Source organism: Miniopterus schreibersii (assembly GCF_964146895.1).
Source record: "Miniopterus schreibersii genome assembly, chromosome: 3".
In the NCBI taxonomy this organism is placed as follows: Eukaryota; Metazoa; Chordata; class Mammalia; order Chiroptera; family Miniopteridae; genus Miniopterus; species Miniopterus schreibersii.
The window spans coordinates 20,146,251-20,170,952 of NC_138103.1; the positions used below are offsets into that span (position 1 = coordinate 20,146,251).

General features: G+C 38.0%; 1 protein-coding gene across 9 annotated transcripts in view; it reads left to right on the forward strand.

Moving 5' to 3' along the window:
* The window catches only part of MRTFB (myocardin related transcription factor B), a 262,736-nt gene that overhangs the window by 175,205 nt on the left and 62,829 nt on the right, over window positions 1–24,702 (forward strand). The window contains exon 1 of one of the 9 annotated variants that reach the window (XM_081133194.1): window positions 17,613–18,051. The exons of the other annotated variants lie outside the window; for them this stretch is intronic. Coding sequence (XP_080989320.1) covers window positions 17,931–18,051 — 121 coding nt within the window. The 5' untranslated portion in view covers window positions 17,613–17,930. Of the gene's footprint in view, window positions 1–17,612; window positions 18,052–24,702 lie in introns of those variants that run through there. 9 annotated transcript variants of the gene reach the window in all.

Below are 24,702 nucleotides of genomic sequence, written 5' to 3' on the forward strand. Positions count from 1 at the left end.
AATGCTTTTGTTTTGTTTTTTTTAACATGGCCAAAATTTATCAGTCTTTTCTTTTATTGCTTTGGTTTTGGGGTCATAGTTAGAAAGCTTTTTTCCATATCTACATTGTAGAAGTATCCATCAATATTTACTTTGAGTACTATATGGTCTGATTTTTTTTAAGACATTTTTATCCCTGATCCACTTGGAGTTTATTTTTATCTAATAAGGATCTTTCTTCCTCCCCTACATGGCACTGTTTTCTTCCTCTGTGCTTTCTGGTTTCCCTTGCATGTTTTTATTTTTTTCCATATGAACTTAAGTGTCAGCTAATCTAGCTCCATTAAAACACTTTTTGGTATTTTTATTGAGCTTGCATTAAATTTGTAAATTACAGAAAACCCAACATTTTTATGATGTATTATTAAAAAACAAGGACTGTCTTTCTGTTTGTTCAAGCCTACTTTTGCATTTTTCAGGAGTTTTGCACATCTCATGTTAAGTATAACCCTGAGTTTTTATCTCTGTTGCTGTTATTGATGGGGTTTTCTCTACTATTCTACTTTCTAACTGCTTATTGTTTGTGTATCTAAAGGCTATTGATTTCTGTTTGTGTTTTAATTTATCCCACTTGAAGTTTGCCAGGTTTCTTGACTGTAAATTTGTGTATTTCATTAAATTTGGGGAATTTTTAGGCATTAGTTTGGCAAATATGTTTTCTGCCTCATTCTCTCTCTGCCCTCCTTCAGGAACTCCAATTGTACATAAGATAGACCTGCTATCGTCCCGTGAGTCTGTTCTTTGTCTTTGTTTTTTTTCTGTGTTTTTTCCCTTAGGCACATAGTTTATTTTCATTTTCATTGATGGAATGGCTTATGGATTTGAGTTGTTCTCTGTTCACTGCTCTAACATATGCTGTATATTCCAATTATATAAAAAACTATCTTTTTCTTTCATTACATTTTTAAATTTTTCCTCTTTTCTGTGACTTAATAGATGTTATTAATTTTTATATAGACAGACCTTTTTAATTTTTTATTTTAATAATTTCTAGTGTTATTACATTGACATCAGAGTGTTGTTTGTAACATTTTTTATTTTGTGGAACACGCTCAGTTTTTCTTTGCGACCTAATATATGATTGTTTTTAGATATTCCATGTATATTTGAGAAGGTATCTTCTCTATCAACAAGATGTAAAGTTCACTATTATCAATAAGATCTTTTTACTGATTATGCTGTTTTGGCCTTGTATATATATCCTTACTTTTTGACTGCTTCATCTGTTTGTACTGAGAGTGGGAGATTAAAGTCTCCTATTGTTTGCATCTTTCTCACTATGTCATATTGCATCTCCTGTGATTTTTGTTTTGTAACACTCGTTATGTTGTTTTGGGCATAATCCTAATTGGTATATTCTCATTACCAATTATGGTTTTTAGCGTTAAAAGATATCCTTCTTTGTCACATGTAATGTTTTTTCCTTGAGTTCTATGTTTCTGTGTTCAGGAACACTACCCCTTTACCATCCTAATATGTAACACATATCAGTCCACCAAAATCGTAACAGCCCATCAATTGGTCATGGTGTACCAGGTCACACCACAGCATGTACTTGAGAAATCATTGTGATTACACATTTTATTTATTTTAAATGGATAAATAGGGTTGTTGGTTTGTTTGTTTTTTCTTTTAAGATTATTTAGAGAAATTCTGCTGCTCAGTTGCTTTCAGATTTTAGATGCCCAGATAATTCTATTGCATTAAAGTTTTGTAAATAGAGACTTTTTCAGAGTTATCATATTACATAAAGGAATTTTTCTGTCTGTTCCCATAAGTACCATTGTGTGTGTGTTTTTTAACAAATTTATTGACATGTAATTGACATACAATAAATGCACATATTTCAAGGATTCAGCTTGAGGAATTTTTTTCATCACTACAATCAAGATACCATTTTTATCACCCTTAAACATTTCCTCATGCCCCTTAGTAATCCATTTCTCTTTCCAGCACAGGCTCCAAGCAACCACTGATCTCCTTTCTGTCGCTATACATTAGTTTGCATTTTCTATATGTTTTTTTAAATGGAAACATAAACATGTGCTCTTCTTTGTATGACTTCTTTCATTTGGCATAATTATCTTGAGATTTATCCATATTGTTGTATATTATTCTTTTTTATTGCTGAGTAGTATTTAGTATGGATATACCAAAATTTATTTATTCATTCGCCTAGGTATGGGTGGTTATTTGCAGTTTTGGGCTATTACAAATAAACTGCCAGTCAAATTCTGTTGAAGAAACCATAGCTTTTTCGAAAGCTAAGCATTCACCTACTATATGACAAAGCCTTTACATACAAGAAAGGGGTGGCTCGGTTGGTTGGAGCATCATCCCATAAACCAAAAGGTTGCAAGTTCGATTCTCGGTCAAGGCACGTACCTAAGTTTCAGGTTCAGTCCCCAGTCAGGGCACATATAGGAGGCAACTGATTGATGTTTCTCTCTCACATCAGTGTTCCTCCCTCCCTCCCTCTCTCCCTCCCTCCCTCTTTCTCTCAAAATCAATAAAAACATATGCTCAGGTGAGGATTAAAAAAATAATAAAATTTTTAAAAAGAAAGGAGTATAAGTATCTATGCAAATATCTATATAAATGTCCATGACAGATTTATTCATATAGCTCAAAACTGGAAACTACTCAAATGTCCATCAACAGATGGATAAACAAAATATGGTATATTCATACAATGGATTACTACTCGAGAGTAGAAAAGAACCAACTACCAATTATATGCAATAATATGGATGAATCTCAGAATCATTGGGTGTAGTGAAAGAATTCAAACAAAGGACTACATACTGTATGACTTCATTTACTTGAAATTCTAGAAAAGGCAAACTAATTTATAGTGATAGAAAGCAGATCAGTGATGAACTGGGGCTGGGTGTATTAGAAGGATGTATGCAAAGGGGCAAGAAGAAACTTGGGAATGATGAAAATGTTCTGTATCTCAAGTGTGACCGTGGTTTCACAGGTGTATACCTCCATCACAACCCACCAAATTATACAGTTTAAAGGGATGTATCTTATTTTCTTTATACTCTCAGTAATATCATTTGTAAATGTCAGGCACAACCAAATAATGATAACACATAGTTTTTGTTATTAGTTTATTATAAGGAAGGTGCTTATCATCTAGTTAGGACTACTGAGTATAAGAATTTACTTAATTAAAGAGAATCTTGACCATATCCACATGTTTAAAACACTGGAATAGAGCTCATAGGAAATAAAAAGATGAATGAACTGCAGTTCTAGCTTTTGAAGATTGTAAAATTTACTTACTAAGATGGAGAAGGGATATCAGGAATATGAAAAGTATTCAGACAAGTGCTGAGAGAAAGCTTAGATAAATGGTTAAAAGCACCCAGTCTTTCTCAACCAAGGCTCTGTGCAGTTCCTACAAATGTGATTGGAGTGACTATTTTCTCAGTTATCCCAAGGATGACATAGCTAATACCATTTTAGATACATAGGAGAGAAGTTAATTCATCCTATACAGTGGACGCTTCGGGCATTAGAGTTCAGTTCTCTCACTGAACCCATTGAAAAAAGCAAGTAGACTACTGTGCTGCTTAGGTTAAAAGTATCTTCTGTTCCTTAAAGCAGTGTAGCTGGACAGGTTAACCTCTCGGTGCCTCACTATAAAGTGGAGACAGTCATAGATAGAGTTATTGAGAAGAGGAAACTGAATAAATATATGGAAAGCACTTAGCACCATGCATAAATATGCTCCAGTACACAGTAAGTGACATATAAATCTTAGTGACCAGAATCGTCATCATCATCATTCACAGAATGCTGTGCCCTCTCATGATAGGTATGAGTGCACAGAGTGTGCAGAGGAAAAAGACCTGACTCTTTGGGGGAATTGACAGACATCCTGGAAAGCTTCTGAGAGAAATCAGTACTGAAACTAGTTCTTGAAGATTGCTTGACTACAGTTCCCACAGGCAGAGATCAGAAATAGGGAATTTTAGGCAGAAGAAAAAACGGCAATACAACATACAGGTGATGTGTTACAGAATTGTACATCTGAAACCTATATAATTTTATTAACCAATATCGCCCCAATAAATTCAATAAAAACTTTTTTTAATTTGAGCAAAGATAAGGGAAACTTAGCATATTTGAAGATATTAAGCAGTTTGATTTTGCTGAAACATAGGGAACATGTAGGGGATTAATAATACTGCTCTAGAAAATGGGTGACAAAACACTGATGACTCTGTATACCAAGCTAAAGAAATGTGGGCAGAATTAGTAAGTAGGGAAGAGGCCCAGGTGATTTTGAGTCAGTTAAGTGACATTCATTTATTCATGTGGCAACATTAGTTGAGTGGTTATAGTGTCCCGGGCATTGGGGCTGCAAAGGTGAGTAAGACAGTATGGGCTTGTTTTTAAATACATTGTCTGGAGCCCCCCCCCCTTTTTTTTAATCTTTTTTCATGAAAGTCAAGCAAAGCCTATCTTATAAAATTATAGATGATTTAGTCCTCAGTATACCATATATTTTTAAAATCAAGAGTATCTTAACTACAGCAGATTGAGAAAGCAAGAAGTGCCTGATCCAGAGGTAGGGTGTGTGTGTTTGTGTGTGCATTGGTGGATGTTTAGAATTAATAGCTGATGCCAGTGCAAAGGATGAGACTAATAAGGGAGGAAGTGAGAAAACAGAGGAACTGCAACATCTTGGTAGACACAAAAAAATCTTAGTGGAGAAGTATAATTTATTGATCATATTTTTGTAAGTAGGTGGGAGAGAACTATCACCTAAAAAAAAAAGTCTGAGTTTCCCCTTGGCAAAAGAAAAGATTACCTTTTCCTTAAAGACTGGAGATAGAATGGGAGTGAGAGAATGGAGCAGAGTTTAATGTCTGAAGACTTCAATATGAGTTAATATGGACACTCAGGTTACTTACTGAGGGTGGTAATGTGGTGCAGTCTTGAGGGAAATGGAAATGTTTTGGAATATTGGCACAGTTAAGTCAAAGTAGACTCAGTAAGAGACAAACATTTTGGAGCATGTGAGAGATCATGACATGGTTTTATATTAGATTATGATGGTCATTTTGCCTCCTTAAGTTCTCAAGCCATGCTTGGTGTTATCTCCACCTTTGTCCTGACTTCCAAGATGGCAAAATAGGGTACCTAGTCAGATTAGGTAAACAGAGGTAAATGTTTAATCCCCACCTCAGGAACCATTGTAGAAGCCAACCAGTGAAGTAAATGGGTCCCTTCTCCCCATTTGTGTTGCACCATGAAATAGTGTTTCACAAACCTAAATATGTAGCCCTGACTGGTGTGGCTTGGTTGGGTGTTTTCCCGGGCAACAAAAGGTTGCTGGTTCGATTCCTGGTCAGGGCACATACCTTGGTTACGGGTTCGATCTCTGGTAGGAGGTGTGCAGGAGGCAGCCAGCCAATGTTTCTCTCTCTCTCTCCTTTTCCCTCCCCCTCTTTCTAAAAAAAAGAAATCAATAAAAATAAAATGTTTAATAAAATTCCAGGGTTTTTGTTTGTTGGGAGTTCTTTTATTACTGATTTGATTTCATTAGCTGTTATTAATCTGTTCAGATTTTGTTTCTTCTTGATTCAGTCTTGGAAGATTGTATGTTTCTAGGAATTTCTTTATTTCTCCCAGGTTGTCCAATTTGTTGGTATATGATTGTGCATAGTATTTCCTTATAATCCTGTGTATTTCTCTTTCATTTCTGATTGTATTTATTTGCGCCCTCTTTTTTTCTTGATAATTCTGGCTGAAGGCTTGCCAATTTTGTTTATCTTTTCAAAGAATCAGCTCTTGGTTTCATTTATCTTTTCTATTTTTTGTTAATTTTAGGTGTGTTTTTTTTTCAATTAAAGTTGGCATCCAATATTTATGTTAGTTTCAGATATACATCAGAGTGGTTAGAGATTCATTTTTTTACACTCTGTTTTATTTATTTCCTCTCTGATGTTTATTGTTTCCTCCTAGTCACTTTGGGCTTTGTTGTTGTTTTTCTAGTTCCTTTAGTTGTAAGGCTAGACCGTTTATTTGAGGTTTTTCTTGTTTCCTGAGGGAGGCCTTTATTGATATAAATTTCCCTCTTAGAACTTCTTTGGCTGCGTCCCATAGATTTTGGGTTGTTCTGTTTTCATTTTCATTTGTCTCAAGGTATCTTTTGATTTCTTCCTTGATCTCATTGTTGACCCATTCATTGTTTAGTAGCATGTTATTTATCCTCCACATGTTTGTGTGTTTTTCAGTTTTCTTCTTGTAATTGAATTCTAGTTTTATAGCTTTGTAATTGGAGTAGATGCTTGATGTGTTTTCAATTTTAAGTCCATCTCTTCTAATGCGTCATTTAAGACCACTGTTTCCTTGTTGATTTTCTGTCTAGATGATCTATTCATTGATGTCAATGCAGTTTTAAATTCTCCTACTATTACCTTATTACTGTTGACCTCTCCCTTTTTGTCCATCAATGTTTGCTTTATATATTTAGGTGCTCCTGTGTGGTGTATAGATACTTTTGAAAGTTGTAACCTCTTGTTGAATTGATTCCTTTATCATTATGAAATGCCCTTCTTTGTCTCTTTTTACAGCTCTTGTTTTCAGGTTTATTTTCTCTGACATAAATACTTATACTCCAGCTTTTTTTTGCATTTCCGTTTTCATGAAATATCTTTTTTATCCCTTTACTTTCAGTTGGTGTGTGTCTTTCATTCTAAAGTGGGTCTCTTGTAGGCAGCATATCCATGGGTCTTGTTTTTTAACCCATTTAAACCCTGTGTCTTGTGATTGAAGCATTTAGTACATTGACATTTAAAGTAATTACTGAGTGCTGTCCAGTGTGGCTCAGCATTTAGAGCATCAGCCCATACATCAAAGGGTCTTGGGTTCAATTTCTGGTCAAGGGCATGTACCTGGGTTGCAGGTTCAATCCCTGGTCCCCATTGGGACACCTGCAGGAGGCAACCAATCAGTTTGTCTCTCACATTGATGTTTCCCTCCCTCCCTCTCTCCCTCCTTCACTACTTTCTCTAAAACACAATGGAAAAAAATCCTCAGGTGAGGATTAACAAAACAAAAATAATAATGTAGTTATTGATAGGTGTGTAGTTATTGCTATTTTATTAATTGTTTGCTGATTGTAGTTCTCTTCCTTTCTTATTCACTTGCCCTCTTGTATGCAGATGACTTTCTATAGTGTTGTGTTTTGATTCCTTTCTCTTTCTTTCTTGTGTATCTTTTGTAGAGTTTTAGTTTGTGGTTACCCTGTTCTTCCTATATACCAAACTACATTTTTGGCAGTCTATTTTAAGTTGAAGCCCTCTTAAGTTCAGACACATTCTAAAATCACTACAAGTTTTACTCTCCCCTTCCACATTTATGTTTCAATCACTATTTTTTACCTTTTTGTGATTGTACATGTTTGTATGTATCCCTTAATTTATTGTTGCAATTGCACATGATCTTCCTATTTTGCTTTTTAATCTTTGTAATAGTTTTATAGTCAGTTGACTCACTGTTTTTTCTAAGTATATGCCTTTATCCTATATTTCTTTCCTATGTTTTCTTATTCATATTTAGATCTTTTCTTCTTAAAGACATCTCTTTAACATTTCTTGTAATACTTGTTTACTGGTGATGAATTTGTTTAGCTTTTTCTTGTATAGGAAACTCTTTATCTCTCCTTTGAGTCTAAATGATAGCCTTGCTAGGTAGAGTAATCTTGGCTCTAAGCCCTTGCTTTTCATCACTTTGAATATTTTGTGTGAATCCCTTTCTGACTTGCTAAGTTTCTGTTGCGAAATCAGCTGACAGTCTTATGGGAGCTCCCTTGTACATAACTAACTGGTTTTCTCCTGCTACTTTTAAGAGTCTCTCTTTGTCTTCAACCTTTGGCATTTTAATTATGATGTGTCTTGGTGTGGGCCTCTTTGGGTTCATCTTGTTTGGAACTCTCTGTGCTTCCTGGACTTGAATGTCTATTTACTTCACCAGGTTAAGGAAATTTTCAGTCATTTTATCTTCCAATAGGTTTTCAATCCCTTTCTCTCTCTTTTCTCCTTGTGGTACCCTTATGATGTGAATGTTGTTGTGTTGATGTTATCCCAGACATCCCTTGAACTATCCTCTTTAAAATGGGTGTTTTCCATTTTCTTATCTTCTAGATCTCTGATTTGATCCTCTGCTTCATCTAATCTGCTGTTGATGCCCTCTAATGTACTCTTTATTTCAATTATTGTATTCTTCATTCCTAACTGGTTCTTTCTTACGGTTTCTGTTTGAAGTTCTCACTGAGCTCATCTGTTCTTCCGCTGTATTCATTGAGCTTCCTTATAACCAGTGTTTTGAACTCTGTATCTGGTAGATTGCTTGTTTCCATTTTGTTTCATTGTTTTTCTCAAGTGTTGTCCTGCTCTTTCATCTGGGACATGTTTCCTTGTCTCTTTGTTCTGTGTATTAGGTATATCTGCGACATCTCCCAATCTTGGCTGAGTTGCCTTATGTTAAGTGTTGTATGGCGCCCAGTGGCACAGTCTTTCTCTGTTCACCTGAGCTGGGTGCTCTAGCAATGTTCCTTGTGTGGGTTGTGTGTGCGCTCCTATTTTAGTTGAGCCTTGATAGCGGTTGGCACATCACTGGGTGAGGTTGACTCTTAGGCTGATGGCTGTGAGGGCTAGCTGTGAAAACAGCAGACAAGCTTTTTGGGGGCCGCTGACCCCACATAGAAGAAGTCTTTTTAGCAGGGCTCTGGTAACAGCCAAGTCCGTCCTTCACATATGTCATTTATTGAGCTGGTTAGGTGGTGATCGGGTGTAGTCTGAAGCGGACTGTCTGGTGTGTTGATTGTGGAGCCTTTTAGGAGGGGCTTCTGTGCAGGTCAAGATGAACTGCCATTTGTGCCCAACTTGAGGCCACCTGGTCACAGCTACAAAGTGATCTGTAGCTGTTTGACACTTGTGCTTTACTTGGAGGCACTTGGGAGAGGCTGTGCTACAAACCAAGTTTAGCCTCCACTAGTGACAGGATTGAGACCCTTTAGTGTGGACCATGATCTGAGCTGAGGCTAGCCACAACTTGTGCCAGGATTTGGCTGCTTAGTTGAAGCTACGTTCCAAGCAAACACTGGTTGCAACTTATGCCAGGCTTGGGCCCACCCAATGGGAGCTACATTCAAGTTGAAACTGGTTGCCGCTTGTGCCAGACTTGGGGCCTCTTAGTAAGAGGTACAGGGCACACCAAGGCCAGCTGGTGCTTGTTTGGGGTTTGTGTACTTGTGAGTGATTTTAGGAAAGTCTGCAGCGTGAACTGAGGCAGGCCATTTGTGTTGAAAAGCCACTGGAACACCTGGCCACCGTGGCTCAGCGGTTGACCAGGAGATCGTGGTTCGATTCCTGGTCAGGGCACATGCCCGGGTTGCGCGCTGAATCCCCAGTAGGGGTGTGCAGGAGGCAGCTGATCAATGACTGTCATCATTGATGTTTCTGTCTCTCTCCCTCTCCCTTCCTCTCTCTGAAATCAATAAAGACATGTATATGTTTTTTAAATGTACCACAGTTTTAAAAAAGAAAAGAAAAACCACTGGAAGCAGCTTGAGCACATGAGTTGGACGGGGCCGGGTCTCAAGGAATCACAGGTGGGACCATGTTAGCCAGGTTAATGGAAAGATCTGATTTGTCTCCCACCTTCACCCTCTGGCTGGTTGGGGTGACTCAACAAAGGCTCAGTGGCACCAGCCAACACCTTCGTCCCCTGAGGGAGTTTCTCTGACTCCTGCCCCTTGAGCCCTTGCCCTTAAGCAAGTCAATTCAGCTCCTCCCTGTATTTCCCTGGTGCTTTTTCAGCTGTAGCACAGAGCAAGTGAGTTTGTGACCAGGTGAGTCCATGTGCAGGCCCCTCAAAAGGAAAATCTGGGACTCTACCAGCCCTCTGGCTCACTTGGATGCAGTACTCGCCGGTTTGCACAGCCAGATGTTGTGTGTACTCCTCTTCCCTGCTCTGGGACCCCTCATTCCTCAAGGGGGACCTCCACAGCCTAGATATCCCTCCCTATTCTTAATCACCACACCGTATGTATGGGACCAGCCCGTTTCAAGTCTTCTCCCCTTTTACCAGTCTCATCGTGGCTTCTTTATATCCATAGTAATAGAATTTCTGTTCAGGTAATCTTCAGGTGGTTCACAATGATGGTTATTCTCTAATTTAGTTGTAATTTTGATGTGGTTGTGGGAGGAGGCGAGCACAGAGTTTACCTACTTTGCCATCTGGACTGAAGGTGACCTAGTGTTTGTTCTACCCAATTCTTAGACCCAATAGCTGATTACTTAGCTGTGAATAGTCACCTGGGGCAGTTTTTCTATTTCATTATTCCAATGAAGTGAAAAAGTATCAGCAGGGTTCTCTGCATATATAACCTAATAAGTAGTAGGAAGTCACCAGAAGGTACTGAGTGCCACACCAGAAAATAATGAACTTTACCTGCACCCTGCTGCAGCCTTAAAGGGTGTGGTTGGAAAATGTAGAACATGTGTGTGGTGGTGTGGTCAGTGTGCTTGCGGGGTGTGTGTGTGTGTGTGTGTGTGTGTGTGTGTGTGTGTCTCTGTCTCTGTCTCTGTCTCTGTCTCTGTCTCTGATGGGAGAACCCCAGACCTAGGAAACATGCAGCCCTGGAAGATAACAGACAAGGGAGGTCATTCCAGAATGAGTCCTAACAGACACTGCTATTTGGGGAGTGCCTGTCTTGCCTGTGCTGAGTATTTTAAATGCATTTTTCCTGATTTTTATAATCACAGAAAACATCTGTTGTTGTTTGTACATATCTGTAGGTGAGGCAGCCACAGAACAAGATGTTGCCTCTTTTCCAAGATCTCATAGATCTCACAACTGAATTATGTTAACTCTGAAGTCGTGGTCCTTCCACAAGACTATCCTGCCTCTCACCTTCATAAATCTGCCTGTAGTGTTATCCATCTGAAGTTAAATGACCAATTTTTCTTAATACATGCCTCTGAAAATCACACATAAATTTAGTAAAATGGAGAAAAAAGACGTACAGGCTTTTGCTTTTGGTGAAAAGAATGTTGGATTCAGAAACCCAGGATTAAAGATCTGTGTTCAGCAGTAAAGCAACTTGAAAGCACATCGCTTCATATCTGAGCTGCAGTTTCTTTTTTTTTCTTAGTAAAACAAATGTCAAAACGTGTTTCCCATTCCTCAGAGCTGCTGAGGAGCAAAAGATTCTCAAAAGATACTCTGACTTTATTTGTAACCTAAAATCCTTATCACAGGTGGTGAACGTTTGTTCTTATTGTGGGTTCCGACTTATAGTTCACTTTTATTATCCTATGTTTTCCCCAACAAAATAGGAAATACTGGCTTTCCTTCTTGTATATTCTCAAAGGGGGAAAATTGGTTTTTGGAGACCAGGCAAAAACATCATTTTTTCACGTATAAGGCGTAGATATATGTGTGTGTGTGTGTGTGTGTGTGTGTGTGTGTAGATACATAGACACACAGTGCATAAACAGACATATGATAAATCAGTGGTATTAAAATTTCATGCAAAGTGATTAGGAAACAATTCTATAAAAAAAGGTCAGGAGATAGGGACAATGAAGTAAAAATGGTTCAGAAATGCTGTGTAGACAGTTTTTTTATTACAAGTGCTGACCTCAGCATCACACTGATCAGAACTTAATGATGTGCCTTCTAGACTTTGCTGGGATCCGACCCTCTTCCTTTCATTACCCTCGTCTGTCTCTGCTAAACTTCGCGCTGTAGTCATCTCATTCTCCCTTATATCTCATGACTCGGGATTGGAGGAAGACTGCTGAAGATACATAATCTAAGGAAAGCTCTTTGTTGTCAATGTTCCAGCCAGTTGTCTGTATTTGTATGTTTATAAGTCCTAACTATAAAGCTTAGAAATAGAGAAAGGACCTGAATGACTTTTTAAAGCTGATAAAGTGTATTCTGTCATCTGTTGATTATCCATACCGAAGATTTGGGCAGGAGAAGACAAATGGCACTGGTCATTTCTGGATGTGTAGTCAGATCCCTTCAGTTGAGGGATGCCGTCATAATGTGTCATCCTGATGGAGAATGAGCTGGGACAAGTGTTCCTCTGCCTCACCTGCCTCTTGCCACACCCCACAGAAAGTTCTCTGTCCATCTAAGCAGAGGTTCGCCAGCGCGTGGATGGTAATATTCCAGTCCTGAAAAACCTGGCCAGGGTCGCAGCTCCCATCTTCAAGAGGGGGAAGCAAACCCAAGAGGGTAGTGCCAGCTGTGCCACGACTGTCGTGTTCTAGGATGACAGCTGATGAAAAGCACAGACTACAGACCAAATTATCAGGCTGTTCGCCCTGTTGTGGTGTTCAGTTATGTTGCAGTATTTAATTGCTCAGATCATTGATATTCCTTCAAAATCTCATTATCTTAGAAATGGCAGAAAAATTTGTCCTTCCTCATGTAATAGTGGCTTTCATAAGAACTAATTTGCTAATTTTTTTATATCTGAAGTACTACATATTTGATATCCATGTGTCTTTAAAAATTGTAAAAAATGAAGGACTTAATAAGATATGCTGTCTGATTTCAGATATAGCACCCTTTAAGCTTCCTTTTTTACAAAAAATATTTTAAATTATCAGGATTATTAAATTAGGCTTAATAATTGTTAAATTATTGGGATTTATCATTACCATTTAGTAATTATCTAAAGATATAATTTATAGTGATATTTATTATGGATAAATTAAGGATCAAATATATATTTTACTAAAAATACGGTATCATTAGGAAAACATATAGGTGTAACCTAGACTGAAATTTTTCTTCCTAAATACGTCCAATCTAATTGACCATGTCTACATAAATTTTGTAATACTGTGGCTCACACTGTGAAGGCAGTCCCACAGTGCACCCCCATAAGTAGCAAGACGTGGACGATGGAAAGAAAAAGGGCAGTGCCTCTCAATCACAGTGTCAGGGATGCCACAGGAGAAACAAGACTCAGTATTTAGCAGTCTCTTTCCATTCTGTTACTAATTACTTTATTCATTACTTTTGAATGTTTTCACATTGGTGAACATTGCCCATTTGGCAATAAGTTTAAAGTTTTTCCTTATTGAAGTCCAGCGTCATCACAGCGATAATCTTTTTTATCAGCAGTTCTGTTAGCATAGATTGACTCTGCCAAGTTTTAGTGTAGGTCCCCTGAGCCAAGTTTGTTTCTGTTCTGATTCCCTGAAGCCTTTCTTGGATTGTTCCTAGTCTCCAAGCCATAGTTTTTCTCACGCTTATTAAATATCTGTAGTGAGAAAATGGACTTGATTTATGGTACTCTCTTTTATACTAAAGCAGCTCTTTTTAGTGTGTGTACACACAAACCCTGTGGAAGCAAATTTATCATAGCCAAAGTGACTTTAATCACCTATCATTTGAAGTTAAATGTCACTCATGACAATAGAACCAAATGACACTGGAGATGATGTAGCATGTATAGTAAGAAACAAGGGCAGGCCTACTGGAAAGTAGTCCATATGACAACTGTGGGCTTCCCTGACTCAGAGACTACAAGTCTCCTCCTGTCCTTTGTTCCTTAACAATCCAAAGACATTATGTGGGGCCAAGCAAGGCAGTGGCTCTGTGGGAGTGAGGCAGTGACCCAGTATAGGGCTTCAGAGGCTGCATGGGATGGGGAGACATCTGTATAGGGTTTGGCTGTAGCAGTGCCAGTGAGCAGGGTATTCATGAGTAAGGTAGCAGAGACCGTGGGAGACAAGGGTCTCGTTATAGGAGAAGAGGGTTACAAGTATAGAAAGGAGAGAAAATTAAGTGAACCTGTGGCATTGGATTAGAATTGGAACCATCAGGGTGAACTCAGGGTTTTTAGTGTATGCAGATAACTGTAGATGTGTATATTTAAATATAGATTTATATTTTATATCTATTAATATGTAGAGATGTGTGTGTGTGCGCATATGTACATGCACAGGAACTCATAGACATATTCCCTAACTGAATCTACAGAGAAGGTTGAGAAGGGAATAGTAACACCCTAATAACCGTGAGCACACCTCACATTCAGATCTTGGTTTCTCAGCAGAGCAGAAAACATAAAAGGTGAGCCTGGAACATCTTGTCCAGAAAGGAAGAAAGTGCTCAGAGGGTAATGGGGTCATGACAGTAAGAAACTGAAACCAACTTGAAGCTGTACCCACTGGCCAAATCTGGAATAATTAGCATCAAAATAAATGATGATAGGATCCTACCATAACCAATTGAATAAAATAGAAATCCATAAGCACATGCTGATAGAAAAAGATACCGTAAACTGGATAAAGAAAATTCTTTCTCTTATAGTAGGATGTACCATTAATAATTGTAGAAGAAATGATAGAATTTTCAAAATCACCATTTGACAATCATCATAGTCATAAATAATTTAGCCCCACAAAATAATTATGAAGAGGAAGTGGCATCATTAATCAAAATAAATATTGTCAGTTATGAGATGAATTGAATTTGTGCACCACCTGATAGGATACAAAGAACACATCATTTCTTCTGTGGTGTTCCTGCCAAATATATTTCTGCTGTAGCTTGCATCTAAACATGAAGACACATTAGACAAACTCAAATTGAAGGTAATTTTACAAAATAATGTGCCTGTAATCTTCAAAGTTCAAGGAAAGGAAAGGAAAGATGGAAGGGAAGAAAACTAAAGAGACTTGATAATTCAGTGCCCCAGACAGTGCTGGTTTGGATCCTTTTGCTATAGAGGATGTTGTTGGGACAGTTGGTGGAACTCAAATGGACTGTAGATTAGGTGGTAATGATATATCAATGTTAATTTCCTGATACTGATGGTTATGTTATGGTTATATAAGATAATATCCTTGTTTGTGGGGATTAACCAGAGTACTGAAGATAGAGAGGTATCATAGCAGAGCCTACTCACAGATGGTTTAGGGAAAAAGTGCTCTGTGAACCTGAAATTATTTCAAAATTTTAAAAATAGCAAAATAAATGTTCTGTCAGGCATATTCATCACGAAAGAAATTATTTCCTCTCAAAACTGCAGAGAAAAAACTTTTGGTATAAACCTACAGCAGGACAATGTGGTTTTTTTATTGAGGTTTTTTATATTTAGCAGATACAAAAATGATAAACTTACAGAGGATCCATTCAACACACTTGTAATACACACACAACAACAAATAACAAAAAAACACAAAGCCAGTAAAGAGTTTGAAAGTGACGGGTGTAACTGTGTATATATACTCAGGTTTCTAAACTTGTGGTCTAAAATCAGGTGGACAGGATTTAAAAAGCAACATCCTGAAAAGGAGAATGTTGGAGTTTATTGTTTTTGTTCCTTTTGCAAGGTAATTAAGAATGTAGGCCCTGGAGCCAAGCTTTCAGTTTGGAATTCTGGCCACAATTTGTAAGACATAACCTAGATTTTTCTAGGCCTCTGTTTTCTCATCTGTAAATCAGGATAATAATGTTGAACTCATGGGTCAACAGAATAAATGAGATAATACATGCAAAGCACTTAGACCATGGTGCACTGTAAGTACCAGTAAGTAAAGCTGGCTGCTGCTTTATTATTTCAGGAAAAGTTAAATGCTTTCATAAAAGCCCTCTTGTATGATTATGTTGGCTTCCTTCTCCCTCGCCAGGAGGAGAATTAGTAGGAAGCCATCAAAGTTATGTCCTCAGCTATTAAACCTGTCCCAAGATCAAACCAAAGCCTGGAAATGGAGCATATTAAAAGACAGCAGGCATTGCAGTGCAACAGAAAAAAGACTTGGGTTTTGGAGAACTCATACTTTGGTTAAATTCTAGACCTTCCACTTACCAGCATTGTAACTTTGGTCTTAGTCTGTAAAATGTTTATAATATACAAATAATCATAGGGATCGCAAGGACGGATGGGGTTCAAATGAGAGAAACTTCACAATACTAATAGAAGGACCACCCTAAATAATGTCTTTAAAAAATGATGGCTATTTTTCTTACTTCTTTAAAGGTGCAGGAACAGTTAGTTTAGAAAAATAAAGGTCTTAGGAGCAGAAATAGTAGCTGAGCATCGGAGGGCATTTTTGAGAAGCGTGATAAGCTCGCTGTGTCTTTTTGTTCCTGCAGAGGTTTAGACTACCAGCACTGGGCTTAAATTGCTGCAGAAGGAATTTCAGTTGACAAGAAACATGTCATGTGTTGTGTAATCCCATTCTCGAGAGACGCTGGAGAAGGCCTGATAACTATCTTTCTAGAACAGCACCGGTTTCACGCACACCAGGCTTGGAACCAGGGACAAAGGATAGACTTCATCTAGTTCCCATCTATGTTTAAATGGTGGAGAGAATATTGACTTTTCTGGCTCTAAAAATGTAAGCCTTTCTTTATCCCACAGAAGGATCGTGTCAGAGTGTTTTCTTTTAAAGAGAAAATGTGCCTCCTTTAGAGAACATTTAGTAGTTCATCTAAAATTAGTGATTCTTGATGGTTGATATAGGACTTCTTTAAACCTCTTGAGTATTGTTAAAGGAAGTTTTCCTGTTGCACTTTCTTCTGCTTTAATTCACTCACTCAGTCATGCAACAAGTATTTATTGAGAACTAGTATTCCAGGCACCCTGCTACATGTTGGTTATAAAAACATGAACAAAACAGGTCCCTCCTGGAAGAGGATTTGGTCTGTTGCCCTTACAACCTCTGATGGGCTTTATAGGAGCTCTTTGCAGAGGAGCATACTTTGAGTCATTAAAAAATATATATTCTTTTGGCTACAGTTGTAGATCGATAAATGTTTGGGGTGTACTAAAACGCTTTGCCTGGAATTGCCATCCCTAGAGATTTCTTCAAGCAGTATCCCTCGCATCTAGTGGACAGCAGTCTGTGATCTTCAAAAGAGGTGTCCGTTGTTGATAGCTTGTGAAATGTACTTGGGCTGGTCTCTGGCTGAATCTGTTAAGAAATAGAAGCTCTCGGTGCCTCTGCTTTTAATACAGGGGGAGAGATTTTTCCTTAGAACAATCATGGCGATGTTAACTCTCTCAGCCGACTAGCGGCACAGAGGAAAAATGCTGCTCAGGTCTGAACCTGTGAGGCACAAAGCCACAATGACAGTACATGTCCCTATTACAAAGAGCATTGCTTTGCCAGGGAGAGCTAGACGCAGCAAAAAGCACAGCACAAAAGAACTTTGGTAGTGCAGTGCCTCTGTTCTTCTCCAGATAGGCTAGTAGCGTGTTTATTCAGCCTGGTGCCTCTGCTGAGATAAGACCCGCTTCCTTCAGATGCCCTGGGCTCCTGTTTGTTTAGCTGCGGAACTTAATGAGTAATGAATGTGCTTGTCTGGCTGATAGAAAGTATTTCCACAGACTGCGGCTGTGTTTATAGAGAGCCAGAGAGAGACCACAGGCAGCAATTTGTCGTCTTAGGTATCGGCAAAGTCTTCTCTTTTAACAACTAGAGGATTTATTTTTAACTGCTTGACTCAGTGTTTGTCAGATGATTCGGACCATCAAACTGCAGATTGAAGTGCCCAGTGCGGGGGAAGCTGGAATGGCAGAGGAAAGGGGCTGGCTGGGAAAAGGGGTGGGATTTCAGCAGCATCGTGCCTCCAGGGCTCTGCCTCCCAATGTGGGAGAGAGTTTAGGGCTTCCAGCAGCATGAGTGTCTGTGCAGGTCAGGCCGGGAACCAAAGGCTGATTGATGGATGCCTTCAGCTGCTTAAAGACATAATTGCCCACTGGTGATTGGTGTATTGTGACGAAGCGCGCAGGACCCAGGGACCAGAGTATTTTGAGTGCCAGCCTCTGCTGATCGGCAAATTGAGCTCTTCTCCTGCTTGATGCTGCCTGTCTCCAGAAGCCTCTCACCATGATCGATAGCTCCAAGAAGCAGCAACAGGGGTTCGCAGAGATTTTAACTGCTGGGGATTTCGAGCCATTAAAAGAAAAGGAATGCCTTGAGGGGAGCAACCAGAAAAGTCTCAAGGAAGGTCAGTGTTTCTGTGGAAAGGGCCAAAACTGCCAAATTCCTATTCCCCTCAACCAGGCTGAGCGTGTCTGTCTGATTACCATGCCATGTCTCTCTCTGTTCCCTGCTGTGCCTTACATGGTCTAAGTTCTTCGAAATGAAAGCTTAATGCTGTTCTCAGTAGCTCTCTCTAAAGATTCATTAACTGATAGAGCTCTAGGGATTTTGCAAAAATTAGTACAGTAAGGGGATTTATGAAGCCAATCCTCATTTCACTAAAATCCTTCCAGGTTCATGTTGTATGTTTTCTCATGTTCTCCAAATTTTTGTCCCCCCTCCCTCCTTAGGAGAGGCCATTTCCATTTCAGTATTATTCAGAACATTGCTTCTTTTAGGTTTACAAACACATAATTCCAGGGAAATTAATTTTTTCTAATTAACATGTTTATGGTTTTTAGTGTTTAAAACAAGGAAGGTAGCTAACTCTTTCTTAATTATATATTTAAATGATTGGTGTAATTGGTTATAATGCATACTGCATTATTTTGTATTTAAATGCACATTGCATAGTTTTGTGGTTTTGTAACAAAGTAAAGAATAAGCTTACGGATACCATCAATTATTGTTAGTGGCCACTGCACAGATACCCCGCTGATTCATTTAAGAAAATGGCCAAAGGTATGGGCATTGCTGTCCTGTGTCCTGGCCTACTAACTGTGGCAGGACTAGTGCATGGCGTCCTTTACTGTAGCAGCTGGGATCAAAGGCTATGGTGCAAGAAATTCAGGATCTACAGAGAATAAGTTTTACCTAAATTTGAGATATGCCAATCACCTCTCTCAATCCTTGTTTAACTTGAAATTTGATTTTCTAGTGTTCTTTGGGAGGAAAAAACCCACAATAATCTCTTTTTCATTTGATTTGCTTTCAGCTCCTGCACCCCCTCACCTCTCCACTTGCTCTTGCTCATCTTATAGGAACCCAGAGAGTAAATGTTGAGTTATCTGCCTAAGTAGCAGTTGAAGCTTCTTCCAAAAGGATATCCCTCCTTTTTTTCTCATTTAGAATATGAACATGATAGATTGTTACAGATTTAAAAGATAATAATAAGAAACAATAGTTGGACTTGACTTGCTAGAGTTGAACTACTTTTAGGTATGGGTAGAAAAACATCTAGATCGAAGCAAAGGACACACAATGAGGTATAAATAGCTGTTGCCAGGAACCAAACAATGGGTCGCCTCAGCTTGTGCACAGCACGCCTTACCGTAGGTCGTTATAGAAGAAATACCGGTGGAATTTTTTTAGGACACATTCCGGAGACTTACAGGGGAACTTAAAATTTTTTAAATCATTCACTTAAAAAAAGTTTAGAATGATCTATACATCATTTAAGTCAAATTCAAGTGTTAAGCTACTATAACTACCTTAAATTTAAAATAATTTTTGTGCTACTTGAAAAACTGAGAAAGTAGAGGAAAATGGAATAGGAAGAAGAAAAAGATGTCACAACAGCAGAATGTGATAAAGGAGCATAGAAAGCAAGGATTAAAAATATAAGAACAGGGTATAGGGGAACTATCAACAGGAACAGCAAAGTAGAGTTGAGATGATTACATAATGTGTAGATTGTTGCCCTAACAACCGTGATCACGCTTTCCATTTATACATGTACGATAATATAATGTCAGAAGAGCAAGAGCATGGACTCTCAAGTGAGATATAGACTTGGGGTCAAATCCCAGGCATACCATTTGCTAGCTTTGTGACCCTGGACAAGTTTTGTACAATGAGGAGAAACAATATGTACTTCATAGTGTTTTTATGAGATGCCTGGTTTAATGTCAGCTTATTTATTTCTTTAACCCTTTATTTTTCCCTGTTTAAAATTAAATATATATATAAATAAATATATATATATATATAAATTCTTATATATATATTGACAAAATAAAGAACTATTCTATATTTTACTTTCATGTAAATCCATTAATATAAAGAGGTAAGGGGAGAGAACTTTCATATTTTAAAACACTCCACAGAAATTCCTGGATGATAAAATTCATCTGTCTTACCACAGTTGCACTAACCAAGTTTTACTTATATCCTAACAGACTGTATTTCTACTCACTTTCTGGTACAGATAGCACTGAGGGCAAAAAAACATACAGAGATACGAAGGGTGATCTGTTACTGAAAGAGTATGAAAATACCTTGGTTCCTACGCAATATTGAACTCTTGGAGTTTAGTGTGTCACAGTTACTGCCTACAGATGAGCACCAGTGGTCAGCTTGTCAGACTCGTAGAATAAAACAAGGGACAAGCCACTGACTGCCAAGCTTCATCTGCTTTTAAGCATGGGGTCAGCCATCAGTTGTATTAATGTACACAAGTTGGCTGCAGTTGTTGGAACACTAAAATGCCCTAGAGTCTAATTAGATCCTATACTGTTTTGTCAAAAGAGACAAACATATACATGACTATTAGTGATGTCTAATGGTTTATGCCTCATCTGTTAAGGGACACAAAATATTATCTTTCACATCAACACTGTTTGGTTTTCCATTCATTTTTGGCAAAATTATTTTTTGTTTGTTTTGAAAGAACAACCTTTGAGATTATTTTTAATGTCTGGATCATAAGTTTCTAGGTAATGAAGAAAGAATAAATTTGGGTCCGTTTAGTTCTAATCAGAGACACAGTTGGTATCACTGGTGTTTCTGACATACCTACTGTAGAGGTTAGAAGTCCACTCTGCTTCTCAAGTAGTTGGTCTAGTTCTTGCTTATATTGGGATATTTTGGAATTCGTATTATTGTTGAGAGTACTAGTTAGCTGAAATTATTATTGGGGGAAAAACAGACTTTGTAAGCAGCAATCATAGGTTTCAAGAGTTTATGTGACACCTCATCAGAAAATTTAGTAATACCTATTGAAAATGTTTGTGTCTGCTGCCTATGAGGAATTGTCATCGCATACCACTTGGATAATGAAGCATATCACCTCACAGTTTTGTTAATGCTTATATAAACTTTCTGATAACTATCAACCCATGTGTGTAGTTGGAGAATTTAATTCTTTTTTGCTTTAGGTGACAATAGCAATAAATGCCATGAATGCTGATCAAATTCAAAATAGGGAATTTTCCTTAGACTACTTTCTTTTGTCAAAGCAGCGATGAGCAATCCTAACTTTTCCCTTAGCCACAAAAGGGTTAGAAACATTTTCAGATAATGTTCAACATGGATGAGATTTAAGTTTAATTTCTGATTCTGCAGCTAAAGAAGGATATTACAAAATCATTGACTTGATGACTTAAGAGTTAATTATGAATTTTAGGGAAAATCAAATAAATTGAGATTATTTAATTCAGATAAATGGTTTAATATGAGTCATTAAGATAATGAATCATAATACCAGTGCTACCACCTAGTTATATTCCATATTTATCAAGACAAAATGGTAGCAAATGGATTTAAAGAAGTATTGATGTTCAATATACAGAGCTCTCTAATGGTAAAAATGAAATGCCACAGAAAGAAAACTGGGTTGTGTATTAATTACCTGGACTAAACTAACTGCTCTAACAAACAACCCCTAAACTCAGTGTTTTTTAGCCAATCAAAGTGATTTCTTGCTCAAAACATAGTCGAAGGTGGATTGGACAGCTTAGTCAGCTGTCCGCCAAGAAGTGACTTGGGGATCTGGCCCTCAGATTTGGAGGGCCACACTCCTGATCTGGCACAGGCTGGTTAATAACAGCTGAGAGAAAATATGTCAATGTTTGTGGTGCATTGCATAGCAGACAGTGTAGTAGAGTAACATGGTGTCCTGGAACATGGCTATAGTAGATCTGTTTATGAAAAAAATGTACCTTTGTCTGACATATTCGGAGTAATCCAACCTGGGGAAATAGATTAAATAAAGACCTTTATTGAAGCACCAAAACTTTTTTAAGGGATGGAAATTATCTCATACATACTCTACCTGTGCTGTCCTTTAGCCACATATGGCTATTTAAATTTAAATTTTAAATAATTAAAATAAAATATAATTTTCAAAAATTTAGCTCCTTAATTACATGAACCACATTTCAACTACTCTATAGCCATATGTGGTTAGTGGCTACTTTATTGAACAGTGTAGATTATAAAACATTTCCATCACTGCAGAAAGCTCTGTTGGACAGCACTGCTCCCCACTTCCTCAAACTCTGTGCCTTTGCTCACAATGTTCTTCTCACCCCAGTTTGCTGATCTGAAGTGTCTTTAAACCTAATCCCCATGCCATTTCCTACAGAGTCACTTGATCTTATTAGCTAAAAATAATTTCTTCTCTCCTGTATATTCCTGATAACTTGATCTGCATCTCTTTAAGATGTTTCACCTTTTGCCATTATGATCTATATCTGTACTGTCTTCATTATTAGACCATAGTATCTCTTGGAGATAGAATCCTTATTTGGCTCATTTAATACCTGACCCCCAGTGTCCTGCATCTCACAGACACATTATTATTATGCAGAAGTATTTAAAGAGTATTATACTCCTTCCTGCCTTCTTAAACAGAATATAATTTGAACTATTACCTTCAGATAAAATTTATAATTCATTTATAAGTTACTGGCTAGCCCAAAATGTAAAGTATAGGTGCCTTAAGGCACTGTTGAGATGTATAAAATAGTTTGCCCCTGCACAGTACGATCCCTAGATCATTACTAGATTACTAGAACTGTTATTTATTGTTTGGTATTTGTCATCTGCCACTTTTGGCTGCTCTCCCTTTTCCGATTTGCTCCTTCTAATCTTCTTTAAAGTAAGCAACAGTTAACAAAAGGTAATAGTGGAATCCTGATGCTGTTGTTGATTCAGCTACAATGTATTGAGCAATAGCAGGGAAACAGTCACATAGGCACATGAATTTTACAACTATTTTTTATCTCTCTGGGAATTTCTTCTTTCTTTGCTTTCTGCCAATGTTCTTCATAATTGAAGTGTTGTACAAGTGAGGTATCACTAAATTAATGTTTTTTAAAAATAAAGTTGAAAAGTAAGGTCATCTTTATAAAACATTTCCTCTTCCCAGACATGATTCAGTGGTTTTTTTTTTAAATGGAGCATGCTACTTTTGAGATGAAATTATATAATTTAGTTTTTTATTAGAAATAATTTCATTTGGCAGAAATTTGAGTGCTTCTACACAGCATCATGCCAGAAGTTGTAAATCTCTTTTAGCCATAACATTCAAGGAGCTCACAGCCTAAAAGTCAAGAAACTAAGTGATAATATAGGAGTTGAAATATGCACACACATAAGGGAGATACAGAAGAGAACCATGTATGCTTTGGTCCAAATGAGTGAGGATTCCAGACTGGGGGCCAGGCCTGTCTCTTGTGCTCCAGGCCTGTATAGTCATCTACACCCCTGATGTGGCCAGTGGGCCCCATACTACTTCCATGAAACATACTCCTCCAGGGTTTCCTGTCTCAATTGATGGCACCTCTGTCTCCCCATTGGCTCACACCAGGAGCCTAAATGAGAGTGATCCTTGATACTTTCCTTACCCTCCTCCTCATCACCAAATCCTGTTACCAAACCTGTCAGTTCTACCTCAAAAAACATTTCATTTATCCACAGCACCGTTCCACCACAGCTACCACCCTTCCTCACATGGAGTCTTCATAGAAATCTTTACTCAAGTAGAGATAGACCTACAGCTGATCCCTCCCCACCCGCTCTGGCCCCTTTACTGAGGCCCTGCCTCTGTCTAGAAATCATGTGGTACTTCTCTCCCCCTATTGCTGCTCTCCCCCAGAATGCCTCTCCCTGCCCCCCCTACCCCCAACCCATCCCATTGGCCTGAACAACTGCAGCTCACCCTTCCACCTGCATCATCATGAACGGTTGCTATGATAATAGGATAGCACACAAGTTATGACAGTTTGAGGTTCTCTTTATGTTTTGGTGGGCAGATTGGCATGCGTGTGTGTGTGTGTGTGTGTGTGCATGTAGATATATATATGAATAACTATATGTGGACATGCATGTGCGTGTGTGTGAGTCCCACTCCTGAATCCACAAAATGGGAAGAAAGACCAAGATATGAGCCAGGGTGAAGTGACCTCAAGAGAGTAGCATATACTTACATTCTGGGGAAAATTGGAGGTAAAAAGCATTCTATTAATTTCCTATCTCATTGTTAATTGCCCTTCAGGGAGCTTCCCTTAGGAATTTTACATTAAGACATTTCAGAATATTTTATACAACATAACATTTTCCCATTTCCAAGGAATTAGGAAAGAGCTTTAACCCATAAGCACCTCTATCTATAGCTGCACACTCGAATTCTAATATAGGAGTAAAATATAGAATTTCTGATTGCCCCCAAAATAAGAAAAAATAAACATTATCTTCTTTTGGAATCATATAGGATAAGAAATCTAGAAGTTCGGGTGCAGAACCAGCATGTTTCAACAGATTAAAAATTTTCAGATAAAATCAAGTATTGCTTTAACCTCTTTGCATTGCTGGTGATCAGGCAATTAAGTGGGTGATTTTGCTTTTGAAATGTTATTTGTGTTGTTATACTTCAGTTTATCCCACTGTGTATTTATTTTCACTACTTTTTAACCAAATGAGATTTTTTAAAGTGCATGTATGTATAGTATCTTTC